The following is a 20,691-nucleotide window of genomic DNA, read 5'->3' as shown; positions in this document are numbered from 1 at the left end:
TGGGAATGTTCAGTTAATGGTAAGAGATCCTCTTCATATGCCAGGAAAGTTGAGAAACCTAAAGCAGTGGGGTGGGTCTTAAAAAATGCAGAGAAACTTAGTATGTTTCGGTTGGAGAAATGAAGAGGAAAAGGCCAGTTCTAGTTTTTTAGAAGAGGAAGCACCCAGTAAGGGACGGTGAAGATGGGAACATTGAGGTAGGAAGTAGAAGAAAAAAGGAAGATGTTCATTTGATATAAAATTGGGTATTTTTCTTCTATATGTTCCTGTTCTTGCTGCATATTAAACTTCAGTGCATGTAACAGTCTGCATGAGTATTAAAATCTGTTTTCTATATCTGTGACTCGAGTACACATGGTATACTCTGCATATTAACAACCATCATTTTTATTCTTTTCCTTAAATTTGTGATGTTAAAATACATGAAAATTTGTATATCAAATGCATTTTAGGTAGCAGTTTTTACATGCTCTGAGATGTTTGATTTTTATTCTGGAAGTCTGGGTATAGGCTCTTGGGGTCTGGTCCAGTAGGAGGGATGTAAAACTTACCTGTTCTTTATAGCTAAGTAGACAGGTTGGTGTCTACTCTCTCCAGCAGCTGCTAATAGCATTAATTTGTTTTCAAGCAATCGAAGGGGACCCTGGGGTGCAGGTGTCTGCTGAGATAGCAGCCTCTCTACTTGGATTTGTAAAGCTCACTCTCACTTCATCCCAGGCTCCTCCCATTCCCTGTACCTGGGAGTTCCTAAGTTGTGACTATATGAGGTTCAGAAAGCAGAGACTAGTGGCATATAGGAATGGGAAGCTTATCCAAGGAAGTCTGGAAGCAGGAACAATTTTAGTTGGTAAAATTTTAGAGAATTGAGATTAGAACTCAGGTCTCTTGTCAGTCTTGCAGCCGTTCTTTTTTTTCTTTCAGGGCTGAGGGGGTTAGCGAAGGGAGAAGGGAGGAGTTACATAAAACAAAACAAAGGAAAACAATGTGAGAATGTGTTACAGAGCTACAGAAGACTGTTTGAGAATGAATCATGTACTCTTCTTAGTCTCATAGTCCCTCTTTGCAGTTTATCCTTACTGATACATTGTTGTTGTTTTCCTCCTTAGATGTACAGATCTTGAAAGAATTTTTAGCTGCATCAGCTGCAGTTTCTCACGCACCTTGGGGTTAAGGACTTAAAACACAGAGGGCCAGTGCTCCTTTTTTTTCTTTCTCAGAACACAGGCAAGATTTCATAGTCTTTTTCTTACTCCCAGTCTTATTACAAGTATAAGCGAAATTTGTAGCTCATAGACTTAGAACTAAGCAAGAAGGCCCTGGTCTTGAGGTAGAAACTCCCAGCCAATATCTGGATATTATCATTTTGCTTTCTTGTCTTTTTAAAAGTTCTGCCCTAGTTTGTTTTTGTCCTAAATGTGCAGCACTGGGCTTCCTTTTGATCCCCTTGTTTTGAGAGTTTTCTGCTGACTTTGGCAGCTGCATGGTGGGACAGGGTTTCTGAAGAGGCTTAGCTAACATGAGGACCACCCTATGCAGGCAGCATCCCCTTGTTTCTGTCTGTTGGAGAAGATTGCCTCCCTGTTCTATACTAAACATGAATTGTTTGAATGCTACTTGTAACGCCCATAGCCATATTTTGGCTAGCATGATACAGTGTAAGAAGCAGTGGTCTAACCTTTTGCAAGGAGCAAGAGTGTCCACTGTTTCTTTACCAGGCTTTCTTTAGAAGTTTTGAAATTGCTTTTTGAAGCCAGGGGTTGAGTCAGGATGAGTGGAGGAAGAGGGATAGGAATTTCATGTCAACTTGAGGATTTGTCACCCTGTTCATACACTTTCCCTTCCTATCTGGTTTCCCTTCTTTGATCCTCTTTACTGTTGTATTTACTCCTGTGTTCATTCAGTGGAGTCTGCTGACCTGACTGGCAGGAAGAAAATCATTCTAGCTCGCTTATATCTCACGTCCCACTTGGCAAACAGGGCTCCTCAACTGCTCTTTTATAACGAGTTAGACCTAGCTAGTTTTAGGACCTTTGCCCACTGTGGGGTCTGCTCCTTTTTCCTTGATACCTGGAGGTCTGTTTTACTGAGCAGAAAGCCTGGACAGCAGCTACTGTTCTGTTGTCTTTTCTGCGCAACCTGCAGGTAGGTTAGACTTCCAGTTTTTTTCAGGATGCTCCTTTGTTGGCACAAAGCCACAAGCTCACTTTGTCATTTGAGGCAAATGACAAGTATAGTCCCACTAGCACTTTGATCTGCAGTTCTTTTCTGTAAACAAGACAGGATTACCATTCTGGTTCCCTTCAGCTTCTGTGTCATTACAAATCACAGCTAGCTATAGCATCTCAAGTTGTACTTTGAGTGTTGAGCTTGTGAGTTTGATTCCTGAGATAGGACATATTTCCCTTTCTTCCAGAGGTGGCATCTCTTCTTCATGACTTGGGGTCTTTGATTTAGAGGTAAAGGGAAACCCTAATTCACTCAGTAGTAAGTCACTTGAGTACTATTGATCCAGATATGTTTGCAGTTCTGTTTGCTCCTTTCCCTTGTGCAGCTTTCTAATCACTCCTGTTGGACACATTGAAGAACTGCAGGGTCAATGCTTTTTTTTACTAAGGGGACTTTATCTTTTTCAATTGCAGGTTCCATTACAGCTTATAGAAACTGTTGAATGCCGAGATATATTTCAGCTTCATTTGACTTGCAAAGACTGCAAAGTTATCAGGTATGTGGTATGTTTATGCTGCTGTTTAGTGTGGAAAATACTTTTTAGAGAATCAACCCATGGTTAATAGGAAAACAGCTTTTGAGGATTGGCCTTGTTAGGAATATTTTTCTGAGTAGTGTCTGAAATATTTTAGGTTACTTTGCTATTTGAAAGGTATTTTTAAATTTTTTATTTGGAAATATTTTCAAACTTACAAAAAATGCAAATATAAAAATAATACAAAGAACCATCCATATTGTTACCATTTTACCCCATGTGCTCTATCATTTGCAGGGATTGTGGGGGGGGGGGGGGGGACTGAGATTCTTTGACTGAACAATTTGAAAGTAAGTTAATATAATCATGGCTCTTCACCTTGAAATAATTCAGTGTGCTTTCCTAAGAATAGGATATTTTTTCACATAATCACAGTATCATTATCAGTGTCACTATTTTACACTTATAATAGTTTTATCCAATCTACTATCCACGCTCCATATTTGTCAGTTGATGTAATAATGCCCTTTACAGCATTCCCCCTCACCCCTGTGTAGATCAGAACAGGATCTAGTCAAGATCAGATACTAGATTTAGTTGGCGTGAATCTATAGACCACCTTTATATTTATGACATTTTGAATACTATCTTTTATTTTAATAGACTGTTTCTTACTGTGTGTGTCCAGTGTTTTCTCATGTTAAACTGAGGTTGTACATTCTCAGCTGTTATACTATATGCAGGAGGTTGTATCCTTTTCAGGATATTGTATTATGTCTGGAGGCGGCAAACAGTATTCATCTGTTCCTTATTGGTGATGTTGATTTTGATCACTCTGTTAAAGTATCACCATAATTTCTAAATTTTCTCCCTTTTTAAAAAAATTTTTTATTTTTAATATATCTTTATTGATTTCAGAGAGAGGAAGGGAGAGGGAGAGAGAGACACATCAAGGATAAGAGAGTTGTCATTGATAGGCTGCCTTCTGCATGCCCCCGACTGGGGATCTAGCCCACAGCCTGGATATGTGCCCTGACCGGGAATCGAACTGCGATCTCCTGGATTCTAGGTTGATGCTCAACTGCTGAACCACATCTGGCCGGGCTAAATTTTCTCCCTTTTAACTAATACATAGTCTATGGGAGGCACTTTAAGATAATGCAGATTTCTGGTTCTCACCAAATTTCTCCATAGATTTAGCATCCATTAATGTTTTTATCTGATCTAATCTTGACTATGATGGTTGCAAAATGATGCCTGAGATACCTTTTTAAATGTAGTGGCTCTGCAAGTGTTAAACTCCCCAAGTTTTTACTTTATTTCTTTCACCTATTCTGGAGTGCCAGCAAACATTGTGTGTCAGCATGTTAATGAGCCACATTGATGGGAACAAGGGGGAGGTTTAAGTGACCTCCTTGGTTGTTCTAAGGTAAATATTTCAAGTTGCCTTTTAGCCATTGAGATTTGGCTCGCTTTTGATAGATACTGGCTATGACTCAGAGTTTAAAAAGCTTGTTTATTAATTACTAAATTTTAAACACTGCCTGCATTTGAAAAGGTAAAGTATTTTTATACTAATTATTTTAACCTCTTAGTTATATATTCTGAAAATTGCAATTGATAATAGAATTATTTTGTTCCCTACGTGGTAATAGCTGAATACTATAATGTAATATATCTTATTTTGGATCTAAAGTTGCTATTTATTCTAACTGCTAAATAGACAAATTTTGAAATTATTCCTTAAGTGGCAAAAAGTATTGCTGTGATTTGAGCTCAGCCTAACATCATAACAAAACAAAAGGACTTCTCTAAACATATTTCTTGAGGGGGAAAGAAATAACTATAAAGCTTTAATGGAAGAAGTAGAATGAAATTCCATTCATGGCAGAGAATGACTGCCATTTTACTTTAATAATTGACATTAATCAATCTCAGAAGAGATTTCATTAGTCTAACAAAATAAGTTTTCCACATGTCCAGCTTCTTTTTTTCTGGCTAAAATTTGTTGGCCTGTTTTTATTATAAATGATAAACATGTGAATGACCACCTCTGATGCTTTTTTGACTATAATTATCACTTCACCATGAGTAGGCACTCTTGAAATGTGGCTTTTCTTAGGTTTTGTTATCTGTCTTCTGATTATATCCATATTTGTTTGGCTTTACAAAGGTGTCAGTTTTCAACTTTTGAGCAGTGTCAAGAGTGGCTTAAGAGACTGAACAATGCAATCCGACCACCTGCTAAAATAGAAGACCTCTTCTCATTTGCATACCATGCTTGGTGCATGGAGGTTTATGCCAGTGAAAAAGAGCAACATGGAGACCTGTGCAGACCAGGTAGGCCTTTCTAAAATATGCAAATAGTGGCTTTATCGAACTGCTACTTGAGGTACCCTTAACGTGAAATGTAACTCCTAAGCATTCATGTATTCAGTCAATGTATGTTTTGTGTAGCACTTAGTATGTGCCCATCTTTCTTTGAAGTTCAGTAGAACACGTTTCCTGCCTTTCAGGGAAGGAAAGAACACAATATTTGGCATTACAATCTACTGGGTTTAAAAACCACCTGTAGTAGATTCGATGGGTGATTTGGAATCCTAGTTAGAAAGGAGTCATGACTATTGTATGCAGGTCTAGGAAGACTTCACATTAGTAGTGGCTTTTGAGTAGGCTTTGAAGGTCGAGTGAGACTTCATTAATTAGAGAATGGGGAAAAGAATGATAGAGCAAGTAGCATGAACAAAGGTGTAGAAGTTTGAGATTAGCCACATAATAGTGGAGTACAAAAAGGCCTTTCACTGTCTTTGAATTTTCAAGCCATAGTTTACCTGTTGTTGGCCCTTTCATCCCAGGATGATGAAACAGAGGTCCAGAGAGGCCAGGTGACTTCCTTTAGGACAAACAGAAGCTGAGCCTGTACTGGAACCCAGACTCCTGACTCCTCATTAAATCTTGTCACATTTACTGTATCTCTCAGAAATGGCTTTGACTAAGTTCGTGTTATTTCTCTGCATGTAGTTGTCTGTGAACTTTATGTTGCTATAAATAGAACTTTGCTGGTCTAACATGAAATCTTTAGTGTGTCCAGTTTAGGAGCAAAGTCTTGAATTCCTAAGCGATGAAGAGTTGTGAGCTTTATTCCAATAAAGTTTACTCTTGGGACTTTTTTCTTTAAACTTCAATTTTTAATCCTGAGTCTTCAATCTTAACAGTTCTGCCCTGGATCATTTAAAACATTTGAGGCTAATCTAGCTATGTGCATCATTTTGTTTCTGGTTTACTCACTGGTTGAAGTTTTTGGTTTATATTCTTGTTTAAATATTAACAAACATAAGCATCATTTTATTTTTAAAGATGTTTTGATATATATTTTCGTTTGGCCCTTATGATCTCATCAAACAGGCAGGATAGGCTGGTATCTCTGTTTTGGGACCCAAAGATAAGGAGACTCAGAGGTAATACCTGTTGCTAAGTCCCACTGGTAGGTAGTGACAGAACTAGAACTTAAACCCAATTCTCAGTTGTTAAGAGTTGACTGTGTGGGGTGCTATGGATACAGAGATGAAAAACAGGCCCCTGCCCTTGTTGAGCCTAAAGGAAAGCCTCAGGAATTCAAGTTTCCACAATCCTGGTCACGCCAGTGGAACCCAAAGTCATCCACAAGACCACATCAACCTTGGAAGGTTATGAGAATGTGCTTTTAAACTGCCTCTCACTTCATTCACTCCCTTATCCATTGCATCTCTTTTTCTTTTTCCTCCTCTATTGAGATGCCATTGTATTTTTTATTTTTTTATTTCTTTGTTTCTGGTTCTTTTCAAATGTTAAAGGTAAAGTTTATACATAATGAAATGCACAAATCTTATGTGTGTACGTTTGATTTGAGACTCCTAACTCCAAAGGCATTCCCCTAGTTTTGGATTGGCAGCATATAGTTGACAAAGCTTGCTTTTTCCTAACCTGAAACTGAAAATTCCTCATCTTTTTAGATGATTCCTTAATCCCTTGATAATTTTAGTTGTTTCTGTTGGATTTGAGCCAACTCTCAGGATATTCCTAAGATATGCCAGGTCAGAACTTCACTGTAGTCTTTTAATTATGGATGGCCTTGTCCTGAGCTGGGATGGCTTTGTCCTGAGCTGGGATGACTTTGGTTCAGGTCCTTCCCTTCTGATGTTAGTTGGTGTTCTTTGATCACCAGGCCTTACAGATGTCCATAGTGTCGTCTGCCTTTTCATGGGTTTGTGATGGATAGAGGCATTTGGTGGGTAAAGTACTGACTTAGGAACTAGAAAAACTGATATCAAATCCATACTCTACCATTTAATTCAAAAAAATACTGGGTAAGCCCTTTAGCCTCTCTGTAATTTAGTTTCCTCTGTTCTTCAAACTGGGACATTCTTGTCCTTTTTGCCCAAGCTGATCTGAGTATCCTGAAGATCAACTCTGTTATGCTAGAGGGTTCAATTCAGCAAATGTTTGCGTACCTCCTATGTGCCATGCTTGTGAAAACATTTTGGAAATTATGAATATGCAAGGTGATGCCATGCTGTTGTAACTAATTGGTTGGAACTTACTCTATAAGTAAAGGTTGTGTTTTGTTTCTTCCCAGTATGTACAGTCCACATGGAAGTTAACCTGCTACCACTCACATGGAATCTTATTATACTTCAGTGACTTGGTTTGAGTGAGTGTGTATATATGGCTTTTTCCTTTTATATATTTTCACTGTGGAGTACAGAGGAAAAACTTGCTGTTAAAAAATACCGTGGTTGCACCATGGCTGGTTTGCTCAGTCATTAGAGCGTTGGCCTGTAGGCCGAAGGGCCTGGGGTTCGATTCCTGGTTAAGGGCATGTACCTGGGTTGCAGGTTCAATCCTCGGCCCTGGTTAGGGCTTGTGAGGGAGGCAACCAATTGATGCGTCTCTCGTGTTGATGTTTCTCCCCTGCCCCCCCTAAAAATCAATAGAGAAAAAAAAATCCTCCGGTGAGGGTTAAAAAAAAATAAAAAATACCTTGGTAGCATTTTTAAAGCCAGTCAACTTGGTTCTTCTGTCCGCTCCCAATATTGTTGAGTGTTGGTGGCTACATTCTTACCAAAATGAGCATACCAAACAACCACATTTTTTATAAGTCATTTTTAGGACAAGACAACACTTGAAATATTTCAGAGGGATGCGTTTGTATAATCTGCCCCAACACATGCGATCACAAGCATAGATGCTGAGGGGTAGAAGTTATTTAGTCTTTTAGCAGTTAATAAAGCCTTTTATGGATTCTTCTCTGCCTATTCTCTTAAGAGTAAAATGTGTCAGAGAGGAGGGAATTTGGAAAATTACATCATTACCTTGTATTCATATAAATCTAAGTTTCTGACTGTTGAACCTGTCATAGTTAAGCCAGCCATACTGTGGCCACAGCTCTATGTCTTCTAGGTCTTAATCTCTTTTGGAAGAAGTTTTAACATTGCTATTGGAGTTCATCTGTGAAACTTGCAGAAGCTGTTGCAAAACTCTTGACTCTACTTTTAGCTCCATTTCAAAACTCTAAAAAAGGAATGGGCTAAAAGCTTGTCTCCCTTATGCTCAGCTTCCTTCTCCTCGTTGTAATGGCCTTCTTGGTGATCCGTTCTGTACTTAAGCATTAATTTGGAGTCCTGACAGATGACTGGGCAATTCAGTATAGTAGCATCAGGCGCACTTCTCTGACCACTCTTCTATGAAATGCCAATTAAGCACATCTTGTTTAACCATGAACAGCATATGACTCTGGGTCTTACTTAGACTGTTGTGCAGCTGCGTGTTTAATTTAAAGTAAAAGCCCTTGCCAGTAGAATCTGTCTTCTGAATTTGAATGCCATTCACTAACTGTACACCTAGACAGCTGTACTGGAACTTTTATTCATAGAAGAAAATGATTCCTCTCTCCATATTTGAAAACCTGGGAGGGCTAGTTCTTACTTTCTCACTTTGGTACTGTTCTTCCCGATGTGGGTAAGGGCCTGGTCCTTCTATTCCAGGCCTTTAATCTGTGTGTAACTGGGCTTGAATATTCAGAATCAGCCAGGGAGCTAGACTTTTTTTGGGGGGAAATTTTTTAGACTACTGATTGACACTGTGGTTATAATAGAGGCACTTGTTGATTGACACTGTGGTTATAATAGAGGGACTTCTTGCTTTAAAAACTTTCATTCCCACGAAAACAAGAATTTCTGGACTGTTTATGTTTGTAGTATCAAAAATACTAAATATTAAAAAGGGACAAATCCTCATTTGAGGATGGGGTTTGGGAGAGGCAGACAGAAAGGGTTGAAGGAGAAATATAAAGCCAAACAAAACACTATGGCCTTATTATTTAAAATAAATTGGGATATTACAGCATATCTAATGTTGAATCAGTGAAGACATGAGAATTCTGAGGAGGAAATTCTTAAGCGAAAGAAAGCAGTATGTGCTTTGATTTCACTTTCCTGGCTGAATAAACATACGTAAACTTCTAACACAATTTGGCAAAGAGCCTATTGAATTTATGTATTGTAAGGTCTGAGGCTAGATGTGATTTCCAGAAAGCAGTGGTTTTCAAACTAGGTTGTGATCTACTAGTGGGTCATGGAATCAGAGTTTTAAGAAATGAAATATGAAATGTAACATTTAGGATAGGAAATATCAACATGGCATCACACATACAGTAAGAGTGGGTATTGTTTGTAAAACCCTTTTTAAACATATGTTGTATGGAACTGTGATGTAAACATAAATCTTATTGTGGTTTGTGATGGTCAGTTTTAAAAGTTTATGAAATCACTGCTTCAGAGATTACAAACATAGTTAAAACTCACTCCTTGCTCTCAAGGAACTTGAAATAACATTTTTTTGCTTTCTATGCAGTATATATTTCCTTATGTAGCTCAGAATTTCATGCTCTAGATGGTGGTTCTAAGCCCTTTGGGCAATGGTTTTTTGTAGTGACCTGCTATTGGTGGTGGTGGTTGGTGATGGTGGTGATGATTATTTTGCCAATGATTGTTTTAAAATTATAGGGTCCATTTAGGTTATCTGTGTTTAAGACACACTAATGTAAAGAACCATTAATTAAGTATTTTCACCTTTTGCAAAGACTTGGAGCTGTGGCACAGGATGGGGAAAATTTTCTCATTAATTAATGAACTTGGAAATTGCCATAGTTTTATAGCTTTTAGATTAGGATTATAAGTTTAAAAACTCCCTATCTCATATTTCTGATGGTCACTGTTCCTTGCATTTTGTAGACAGAGGCACCCCAATTCAGATAGCTTTTTTCTTATTTGGAAGCCTACATTGCTTCTAAAACTTTTTCAAAATAATAGATTTAGCTGATTATTTCTTCATCTTTGAACTCCTCTTTTTATAGCTTTCCTTCAGGAAACATATAATACCTAGTTTAGCTTAAGCTTAAGAAAAGCAGTTTACATGGGAAGTAGTTCTATAGAATTGTCCTTCATTCAAGTAATTGCTGCTTTCTATTTTGAAGCTCCTATCCCAGGGAGAGCAGAGCTTTATACTTTGATCATCAAAGCAATCTCTTTTGTGCTTTTATTATTGTAGCTTCTCCTACATATACCACTGTATATTAGAAGTACTGCTTAATGATTTTTTAAATAAAATTACTGCCTTAGGACTCTAAGTTTTAAAGGAAGAAAGTTATTTCAGATTTAATGACTTTTATGTTAGGTTCACTTATGCCTTTGTTTCTCACTATCATAAGGAAGAGAGAGCCAAATTCATTAGGGCAAATGTAGATGGGTTACACACATTTGGGTGGATATTCTTACAAGTGCTCAGCACTTTACTTGGTAGTGTGGTATTTCCGAGATTCCTGGGTACTGGCAGTTATAGTTCTATTTTCTCTTATTTACAGTTCTGTAATCTATAAGGCTTTGAAAATGGAATGATTTTTATTTGGTGGCTTGAACTGATCTATGCTGACATGATACTTACTTGTTTTATTTATCACATTTAGTGTGAATTATCTATGCATTTCATTGTAGAAATACTAATGTTTGATTAAGTAGACCCTGTTGAGAGTGTTAACTTAATATTATAATAATATGTATCACTTTAAAATCCAGAAAATTCTCATGTTCTGAAATCTGTCCCAAAGGGTTTCTGATGAGGAGTTGTAGATCTGTGTTACTATTCTTAGTGAACTGTTGATGTTATTTCGTATGTATACCATCGCTCTGAGTGTGGAAGTAGGTAAGCATCCAGAATAGTGATAAGAACATGGGTTTTGGGACCAGACAGACCTGCCGTAATAACCTCTCCCAGTTTCAGTTTTGTCCTCTGTAAAATGAGCTCAGTGAGATAACATACTTCTTGATCAAAATTAATTTCTTTATTCCTTAATTCAGTCTTAACCTGACGGATTTTTAAAAAAACTAAAACCAAATACGTTATTTTATTTATATAGTCCCCCCCTTTAAAAAATTAACTGAGATGGGTGGCTATGCTTTTATTCTACCTGTTTTGCGAAATGGTATTCATTTCTTCTCTTCCGCTGTCTTTGGCTCCTAGGGGAACACGTAACATCAAGGTTTAAAAACGAAGTGGAGCGGATGGGTTTTGATATGATCAATGCCTGGAGGATTTCCAACATCAATGAGAAGTACAAGTGAGTTGTATAGATCCCTGTGGACTATGTTTCACAGCCATTGTCTTTGCAGAAACCCCATTTCTCATGTGAACTTAGACTTTTTTCTTTCAAATGGAGTTTTATTTATTAAATCTAAATGCATGATCTTCAGAGTACTTCTTCAGCCTTCTGTTCCCATTCCTATCACTGAAGTAGAAAGTGATTAATAGGATTCTAGAACCTTCCTTTCTACCCCCTCCAGGTCTCTCTTCTTTCTGGCACACGCATGTCTAGATAGCGCTGTGTTTACCTGTAGTCAGGCAGTTTTCATTGTTCTCAGCACCACTTGACATCACATTAAAGATAGGATCAGTGATCTCATACACAGTGATAAAACACGTAGGAGCTAGTTTTTATGACTAATCTTACTCCACAACCTATGAAATAGACATAAATATTCTCTTATTTAATATATGTATTGATCTATAACTTCACAGCTATGATAATATTTAACCATTAAATATTAATGTGGCCATTATTAAATATTTGTCATTTCCTGTTTCCTTAACAGGTATATATATACTTTGGTGGGGGAAGGTAGTTCAGTGATTTTTGTGATCCAAATTTCTCTAAAACAAAAGAAAATAGTCTAGGAGATTTAAATTAATATATCCATTTCTTAAGTCTTCCTGCAGGGATTAGAGGCATTAATCATACTGTTGTCCTTTGAGCTACCTCAAATTATGATAGCAGTTTTCCTGGAATATTTGTGGCTAGTCATCACAGCATTTTATTTTTTATAGGAAAAACTATAGTTAATTATTGTACACCGCTCTTAACATGAACCATGGCCAAGAAGTTAAGAACCTGGGATGCTGTGAAGAATTGAGAGCTACAGATATGTCATACTTGTCACAACTCAGTGATAAGTCAGAGCAGAGAATGGAGGTGGAGACTGCAGGAGGGGCTTCACAGAGCCTGAGGCTGCTACAGGTTTTGCTCATGTGTAACCCACCTTTCCTATACTGGAAACTGCTTATCTATAAGTGAGCAGCTAGTACTTGCTGAAGGGCTGACTACTAGGTGTGTTAAGACAAGGAATATAATGATCAGAAAATAGGGTAAAGTAAAAAGAACTGCGAATTAAGCTAAGCTTGTTGGGGGGAAAATTTGAGTTCAAAAGCCATTGGTTTTCAAATTTTTCTATTTTATATGGGTTTTAAAAATTGTCTGTCTACTATTTCACCTCAAAACTAGCCTTCAGGAAATTGAAAAGTTTTTCTTATAAAAATATACTTTCAAATTTAAAACAAGATAAGATAAACAAGACTCAACGTAAGAGTATCAACTATGATCACTGTGTTCCAGGTTATTTTTAGGAGTTTGTGAGTAGGTGTCAGGAAGTTTATAGAGCTACTCTTGGTCATAGACATTCTCCTGGTTCAATGGCTTTTAAATTCCTAATACTTAATCTTCTGAAACTGAAAATAGGAGAGAGATATTTAGTGCAGAATGAGCAAAAAACCCCAATTCCTAAGCCACTTTGTGTTTCTTCTGCCTCTTCCCATAATACATAGGATAGTGTAGGGTGGTGGTGGTGTATCAGAAGTACTGCTTCCTAGGGTGCCAGCATGTAGCTACTAGCGCCTTCAGGAATGAAAACAGTTTTTCCTCCTGAGTGTAGTTTTTTATGAAGTATATTTTATAGAAATTATAAAATAGTTTGTTTATATTACTGACTTGGCTAAATGGGAGTATGATTATATATGCAAATGGACTAACCTGTGGTACTATTTCTACATACCCTTTGCTGCACCTGTTACCTATAATTAGGACATCCTGTTTGGTTCACGTCAAAGAATACATTAATAATTCTGAGGTCTCTGGAAACTTGAAATTGTGGGCTCTTACCCTTCTTTACATGTTTCATTTTGACAAAAGCCTGAAAGACTGAGGGTCTGGTAGAGGTAACAGACTTTCACTTCTGTAGTTGGACTGGGCACTTGTGTAGTTAGAAATGACCTGTGTATCTGTTACAACATAGAGTTACAGTGGAGTAACTGCCTCTCAACTCCTTTTTTTTCATTGATAGTTAAGACTGGCAGATTCCCAAAAGGCAGTATCAAGTGGAACAATCCAAGATAGTATCGCTTGACATATATATAAGTAAACACTTGAGACATCCCATTCTGCTGAGCAGGCCAAGACTCAAGTAATGCTCCTCACTGCCTTTTAACTGGCTCTGGGGTAGTTTGATGAACATCCTTCTGCTGATTCACCTAGTGTCTTTCCCTCTTTTTCACCTTTTCTGTTAGGCTATGTGGTAGCTATCCACAGGAGCTCATAGTGCCTGCCTGGATCACTGACAAAGAACTAGAAAGTGTAGCAAGCTTCAGGTCCTGGAAGCGCATCCCTGCTGTCATATATAGGTAAGTAAGCTTGGCCTACTGCCCGCTGCAAGTGGTCTGCTGCCTCTGATGCTGCTAACCTGGGAAGGGAGGGAGAGGAGGGTTCAGGAAACTTTCCAGGCAGTTCTGTGCTTCCTTATTGCTAAAGCTGCTCTTTCAGTCACATACACGTCATTATTATATCCAGAACACTAGCTGGTGATAACATTGACACTGTTAACAAATTTTTTAATAGAAAAGTGGCTGGTCTTGCTATTTTAAGATCCTCCTGTCATTTTATGGGAAGATAACGTGCTTGCTGCATTTAGCTTCAGATGTTGGCCTTTGAATGGAGATGTGTCCTCAAAAGTGACAATTGGGAGTATAGCGTTGTCATTTGTTATTGTCTTTGTGGTTGAAAAACTTGGACACTTGGAAGAGCTCTGCTTTGAGAAGGAGTGTTTAGAGAAGAAGGCTAGATAGAAGATCTTGGCAGAATAGAAATCTTAGGAATCAAAGGCAGGAATCCAGCATGCATTTTAGTTGTCTGTAGATTGCAGTAATGATTCCTGGGGTTGCCAGCAGAGAGGCAAGTTCTAGAAGGGAATGGTGGTGTGATGACAAGCACAGATTTTGGAGTGTAAGTCTTTTCTCTGATACTTCTTGCTATGGCACCTCAAGTAAGTTCCTTAACTGACCTCAGCCTGTTCCTAATTAGTAAAATAGGAATGATGTTCTTTGCCAGTATGCTAGATGTCTGAATGAATTTATAAACACTGGACCTCTCTAAGCAGTATCTGGAATAGGTTGTATTCCTGATGGCTGCTTTTATAATTCAGTGACTATCTCAGTTCTCACAGAATCCTGTTAAAAATTTAAGAAGGCATTACCTCTTATTTTGGAACTATTTCAGATATCATCTTGTAATACTCACATACTCTATTTCATTTTCCCAGTTTTTGGACTTTTTGGTTTCTTCTTGAATTTGGGCCAAATTAATGAGGCTTAGTTAAAACTCTTTCATGCCAAGAGGTGTTCCATTGAAATTTCAAAATTGTAGGAAGGGATTTATCTCTGTAATTCCCACTGAATTGTTAATTTAGTCCGCTGAAGGCAAATTCTGATGGCCACCCTGAATAGACAGAGATGAAAAAGTATTTGCTTCTGGCCCAGTGGAACCCATTAAGTTTTCAGTCTCAATTCCATCACTGTTGTTTCAGACACCCCTAGAAAAAGTAGGTCACCAAATTTACCTATCACTCAAGTGGTAAGGATGACACAAGAATTAGAGAGCAGTGAAAGCTGAAAGGTTTCATGAGCCTTATCAGTGATCAGTCCAGCTCAAATGGGGAAAGCAGCCAGTTGCTGCTCTGTCGCCAGCAACTGTTAGATCAGCAACCCTGGCATTTGTGTGGTTTTCTGACTGAGCATAAGGGGGAAGGACTCTCATTTTCAAAATAAGGGGCTTTCGGTGAATTTTCCCTATTGGGAGAGAAGCCTAAAAGTGCAGGTTGAAGAAAAACTTCTTAGAATAAACATAGAAAGCCTTTTTTCCCTTCTAAAATTTATTCTAGAGAGAATGAGCTGTGGGTTCCCCTCACCCCTACCCTTTCTGGAGACCATAGAGTATGCATAAATGAATTTTTTAAATTTGCAATTTCTCAGAAATTCTGCTTTCAAAAGATTACAAATGAAAGTTCTTGGTGTAGTCCACATAAAATCAGGCTTCTAGGAACTCGCCTGTTTCAGAACTTGTCTTGTATCTTTGTACTCCAGATTGTGTTGTCAGATTGAGGTAGTTGAATGTTTTGGGATACTCTAGCACTCCTTGCTTTGCCATCCTGGGTGGCAGGATGCTTCTGAATCCACCATCCATTTACTGAATTTAATTGTCTGTAGACTGCAGTAATGATTCCTGAGGTTGCTAGCAACAGTTACTTGACAGCACTGTACTGAACCAGTGCCTGATGAGTGCTTTCTCCTACTGTAATAAGAGAGTGCTTAATTGGATTTATCATTGAAGACAGAGATTGCTCTAACACAGCAAGATGGTGTGAAGGCCACCCCTCTGTAGTGCAATTCACAGCCCCTCTCTTTGTGCATTGAGTGATAATTACAAAGTTCTAGTCATTTTGGAAGCTTGCCTAACACCAACTTAGGGATAGTTTAAACATTTCAGTGTTTAATTTTTATACTTTTTGTTTCTGTTTGTTAAAATGATAGAAATACTCTTTAGTGATTTTTAGCTTTAGTGTTTTAGTTCTCTTTCATGCATCTTAAACATTTTAGAAGACTGCAGAAAACTGCCTAATGCAGTAGCTCACTTGCAGTCTAGGTACTATAATGTCATAGCCCTTAATGGATGAAGAGTGCCATCTACTGTTCCTTCTGGGCACTGCTGGGAAGCATTGCAGAGAAAGACGTTCAGGGAAGACCCTGCCAAGCCACTTCTTAGAGGTTTGGCATCAATCAGCTCATTGGTTACCCAGCACTTATTATCATATGCTAGTAGGCATTTTAAGAACCAGTGAGGTATTTTTAGTTTGGCTCCACTCAGCAGGTAAGCCAGTTGAGTGTGTTGGCAATACGCAAGCTCTTCTCTCCCAGTAAGGGAGTATTTAAAAACAAGCAAACTGCCTGGCCAGTGTGGTTCAGTGGTTGACCATTGACCTATGAACCAGGGAGTCACATTTCGATTCCCAGTCAAGGCACATGCCTGGGTTGCAGGCTCAATCCCCAGTAGGGGGCATGCAGGAGGTAGCCAATCAATGACTCTCATCATTGATGTGTCTATGTCTTTCTCCCTCTCCTTTCCTCTCTCTGAAATTAACAAAAATATATTAAAAACTACAAACAAACTGGTAGATTCAGTGGAATTTGATTATTACCAAATTTAATTTATTGCTTGTGAACTTTAGGATTAAAACAAAAATCTTTCTCACATCATTCCTTGAAGACAAATAGATTCAATAGTATGTTTTGTTTAAATTCATCTGTCCTCTACATATGCGTTATATGTATGTGTGCATATATGTGTTTAGAAATAATTTTAATGGGAAGTAAGATATTGATGGTTTAAACCTCTAGGATATAGAATTAAATTTTTGTTTACTAGTTCTTTATTCTTCTAATTTATTTTTACAGTGAACTAATTACTTTGATAACTTTTAAAAAATGACTTTATTGTTCGGCCGGGCGTGGTTCACCAGTTGAGCATCAACCTAGGATCCAGGCGATCGGGGTTCGATTCCCGATCAGGGCACATGCCCGGGTTGTGGGCTTGATCAATGACTCTCTCATCATTGATGTTTCTCTCTCTCTCTCTCCCTCTCCTTTCCCCTCTCTGAAATCAATAAAGAGATATATTAAAAATTTTTTTTAAAAATGACTTTGAGATGTCATATACAATTCACCCTTTTAGTGTGTATATATAATGCAGTGATTTTTTTTAATATTCAGAGTTGTGCAGCCATTACTACAATCAGTTTTAGTCATTTTCACCACCCCAAAAAGAAATCTCAGACCCATTAGTAGTCCCTCCTCAACTCCCCTAGCTTTGAGTTACCACTTCCTGTCTCTAGATTTGCCTAATCTGCACATTCCATATAGATGGAATTATACAGAACGTGGCCTTTTGTGACTGATTTCTTTCACTTAGCATAACATACTCAAGGCTCATTCATGTTTTAGCATGTGCTAAGACTTCATTCCTCTTGGTTGCCAAATATTACTTTATAACCTTTTAATTGCTGAGATTGCCTAACTAAAATTCTTAATGAGGAAAAGACTGGGTTTTAACTCTTTGCGGTCATATTAAATTTGGACAAGGGTGTCGTACTGGTCGGAATTAAGATCTTTCAGAGAAATTATGAACTGATACATGAATGAATAGAGTTAAGATTCATACGGTTCCTTGCTGTGGTGGCTGAGAGCAGACATACGACCAGAACAGTAAAAAAGCTTTGGTGGCTGAGAGTAGACATACAACCGGAACGATAAAAAAGCTTTGGTGGCTGAGAGCAGACATACGACCGCAAAGGGTTAATAGAATCTTAAAGTAGACTATGAGTAGTATTTCTGATGTTATTTCTTGGAAAAGGATCTTTGAGAAGATGGCTTATTGAGGTTTATGTTGTCCTTTCCTTCTGAGAACTTAAGGAAGGGTAGCTGGCTCACTGAGCTATTTGCCTATAATAAGAGCAGTTTGCAACTCAGGAAATCTCAGGAGATTTTGTCAAGCAGTTCTCTGTGGGCCAGGTAAGTGTTTCAGTCCCAAAGGTGAGATCTTATTTTGAAGATAATCCCCAAGCCAGCCAGTTGCTGCGGTGGGCCTTCAGAAGTCGGTGAGGAAACAAATTTTTTGTTTCGGGAACTACCAGGCTATTCAGGTGCAGTATAGAAAGGAGAGAATGATGCTTCATCATTGACTGGTGTAGTATTTGTAGATTATTTTTTACCCGGTTTTCCAAAAATAAATTTAAAGATACAGACATTTGCTTTATGAATATTGATTTGTTTTCTCTAAGAATATACATTTATTATTTTGTTGGTAACTTTACAAAGATCTCTAAAATGGTGTGGTAATTGAGAAAGGTCCAGATAGGTAGGTTTTGTTATTTATTCTTGTTACTATAAAAGATTTCTGTCCTGAGAGGACTTGAAGCTAATCCATCACTCTATAGTCAGGCTATTCATTAAGGTGTTTAAAATCCACGACCTCACTTTTGGTATGAGCACAGAGCGTCTGAATGGGGCCTCTGGGATGGTATAGTTGTTGTGTCTTGTTCCCTGCACAGGCACCAGAGCAATGGAGCTGTCATTGCCCGCTGTGGACAGCCAGAGGTCAGCTGGTGGGGCTGGCGAAATGCTGATGATGAGCACCTGGTGCAGTCTGTAGCCAAAGCTTGTGCCTCCGACTCCCGATCAAGTGGCAGCAAGCTGTCAACTAGGAACAGTTCTCGAGACTTGCCCACTACAGGAGACCTTTCTGATGTGGAGTTTGGTAAGGTGCTCCCTGGACCCATGGCAGCAATTTTCATAGCATATGAGAACCTTTTCTTGAAATGGCCTTGTCCTTGTAAGACATAGACTTTGTTTCATAGAAAAGAGAGAGCAAAGCTCCAATTGATCGGATTGTTGGAAGACCCCTTGTTTCAAACTTGATTTAAGAAGACTAGAGTGTTTTTTTCTTTTTTTTCTTGCCATAATGACAAAAATGGAGTAAATATGTGATTGGGGACCTGCAGTGTCTCCAGACCATGGGGGAAAATTTCCCCAGGCTTCATTAAAGGACTACCGTTGTAGAAACAAGATATAGGAGATTATAGACAAAATAGAAAACAAAAATAAGGCTATGTATCAGGAGTTCTGGTTAGGGATTTCACTTAATTTTTTTTTATTTTTATTTTTGGTGTACTATAATATGTGTCTATGGTTCTTACTTTGCACAATTCTGGAAGAAACAGGTTCATTTAGTTTTTCCTTCTCACTCCTGGTTGTTCCCAGATTCTTCCCTGTCAAATGCTTCAGGAGCAGAGAGTTTAGCCATCCAACCTCAGAAGCTTTTGATCTTGGATGCACGTTCCTACGCTGCAGCTGTTGCAAACCGCGCCAAAGGAGGAGGCTGTGAATGCCCAGGTGAGGTGTACGTGCTTTGTCCCCCAACATTCTTTCCTTGTGAGTCCAGCCTGTACCCAACTGGGTCTCAGTTCTTAATATGAAATGAATGGCAAACCATGTTCCCCAGCCTGCCTTGAGAGAGCCAGAGCTCTTTGGATTCTTAACACTATGCTCTTTTCAGGGGAGAAATGGAGGAGGAAGTGCAGTGAAACCAAATAATCCTCCTTCCCTGTGCCAACCTTTAGATGATAAGGAAAGTCAGTCCTTGCCCATAATAAGGTCTTTTCATATATGGAAGCTGCTGCTTTTTGGCTCAATTTCTCAGCCTTCTGAGAGCTTTTTGTTGCATTTATCAAATGGGTTTGCTCATCACTGGTCTCACAGAAAACTTCTCACACGGCTTCTGCTTAGAAAACCTGGGGTGGAAATTGAAGCAGTAAATATAAAACTAGCAAAGCGCCTATCTCCTCCTAACCTATGACATGCCTCTTGTGTTAATGCTGGTTTTCTCCAAAGAAGGACCCTCTTGGTGCCAGTTGGATCGAGCAAGTAGAGGCACTAATTTCCTTACTGAGATGTGATCTAAGCTGGAAATTAAAAGCAGTGGTACCAGAGTGAAATTTGAATGCATCAAATGCATTGGTCTGCCAGGTTCTTTTCAAAGAGATTCCAGAGCTACAAGTTAGCTGAGGCCCAAGAAGTAAACCTACAGTGAGATGGAAGTATAGATCTTTTATTGTTTTTTTTGTTTTTTAAGTAATAGCTTCTATTTTGTGTCAGTATCTTCACAAATCTAACCTTTCTTTTTGCAAAAATAGGTAAAATTCAAGCACTGTTTCTCTCTTATAATAAAGGACTGAACTAATATAGGCTTCAAAACACTGCAGTTTCATTAGCAGCTACAGTGGTTTTATTGATAGCCATTTTGCTGCTTTTAAATTTGGCTATGTGGGCTTTAAATTTGACATATTTGTGTTCTACTTACTGTTTGTTTTTTTTCTCCAGACTATTACCCGAACTGTGAAGTTGTGTTTATGGGGATGGCAAATATTCATTCAATTCGGAGGAGTTTTCAGTCTCTGCGGTTGCTGTGCACACAGATGCCAGATCCGGGAAAGTAAGACCTTGGCCTTGGCTTTAATTTTGCATTGCCCTCTTTTTTTTTTTTTTAAATGAGTTCAGAGGTTCCTTCTATTTCTTGGTAAACTTCAGTTTTACTGTCAGTCTCTGTCAGTATTCTTTCTGTGTTAGGAGCATGGCAGTATAAATGAGGAGCTGGGATTAAAATGTAACCCTTTGAAAGATTTAAAATGCACAGCACATAACAAACCTCAGCATTGCTTTCCTGTTTTTCCTGGAACCTCTTCCTT

The 20,691-nt window shown here is 38.3% G+C and overlaps 1 protein-coding gene across 5 annotated transcripts in view; it reads left to right on the top strand.

Annotated features, from left to right (window-relative positions):
* Positions 1 to 20,691, top strand: part of MTMR3 (myotubularin related protein 3) — a 107,838-nt gene that overhangs the window by 69,525 nt on the left and 17,622 nt on the right. For all 5 annotated transcript variants that reach the window (XM_016198581.2, XM_016198579.2, XM_016198582.2 and 2 more), the window contains exons 6-12: positions 2,640 to 2,722; positions 4,875 to 5,041; positions 11,258 to 11,354; positions 13,631 to 13,744; positions 18,499 to 18,704; positions 19,208 to 19,339; positions 20,327 to 20,438. In XM_016198581.2, the coding sequence (XP_016054067.1) occupies positions 2,640 to 2,722; positions 4,875 to 5,041; positions 11,258 to 11,354; positions 13,631 to 13,744; positions 18,499 to 18,704; positions 19,208 to 19,339; positions 20,327 to 20,438 (911 nt within the window). The remainder of the gene's footprint in view (positions 1 to 2,639; positions 2,723 to 4,874; positions 5,042 to 11,257; positions 11,355 to 13,630; positions 13,745 to 18,498; positions 18,705 to 19,207; positions 19,340 to 20,326; positions 20,439 to 20,691) is intronic.

Source organism: Miniopterus natalensis, chromosome 20 (assembly GCF_054644295.1).
Source record: "Miniopterus natalensis isolate mMinNat1 chromosome 20, mMinNat1.hap1, whole genome shotgun sequence".
Taxonomy (NCBI): domain Eukaryota; kingdom Metazoa; phylum Chordata; class Mammalia; order Chiroptera; family Miniopteridae; genus Miniopterus; species Miniopterus natalensis.
The sequence above is the reverse complement of the archived record's forward strand: the minus strand, read 5'-3'. Positions and strand labels throughout refer to the sequence as shown.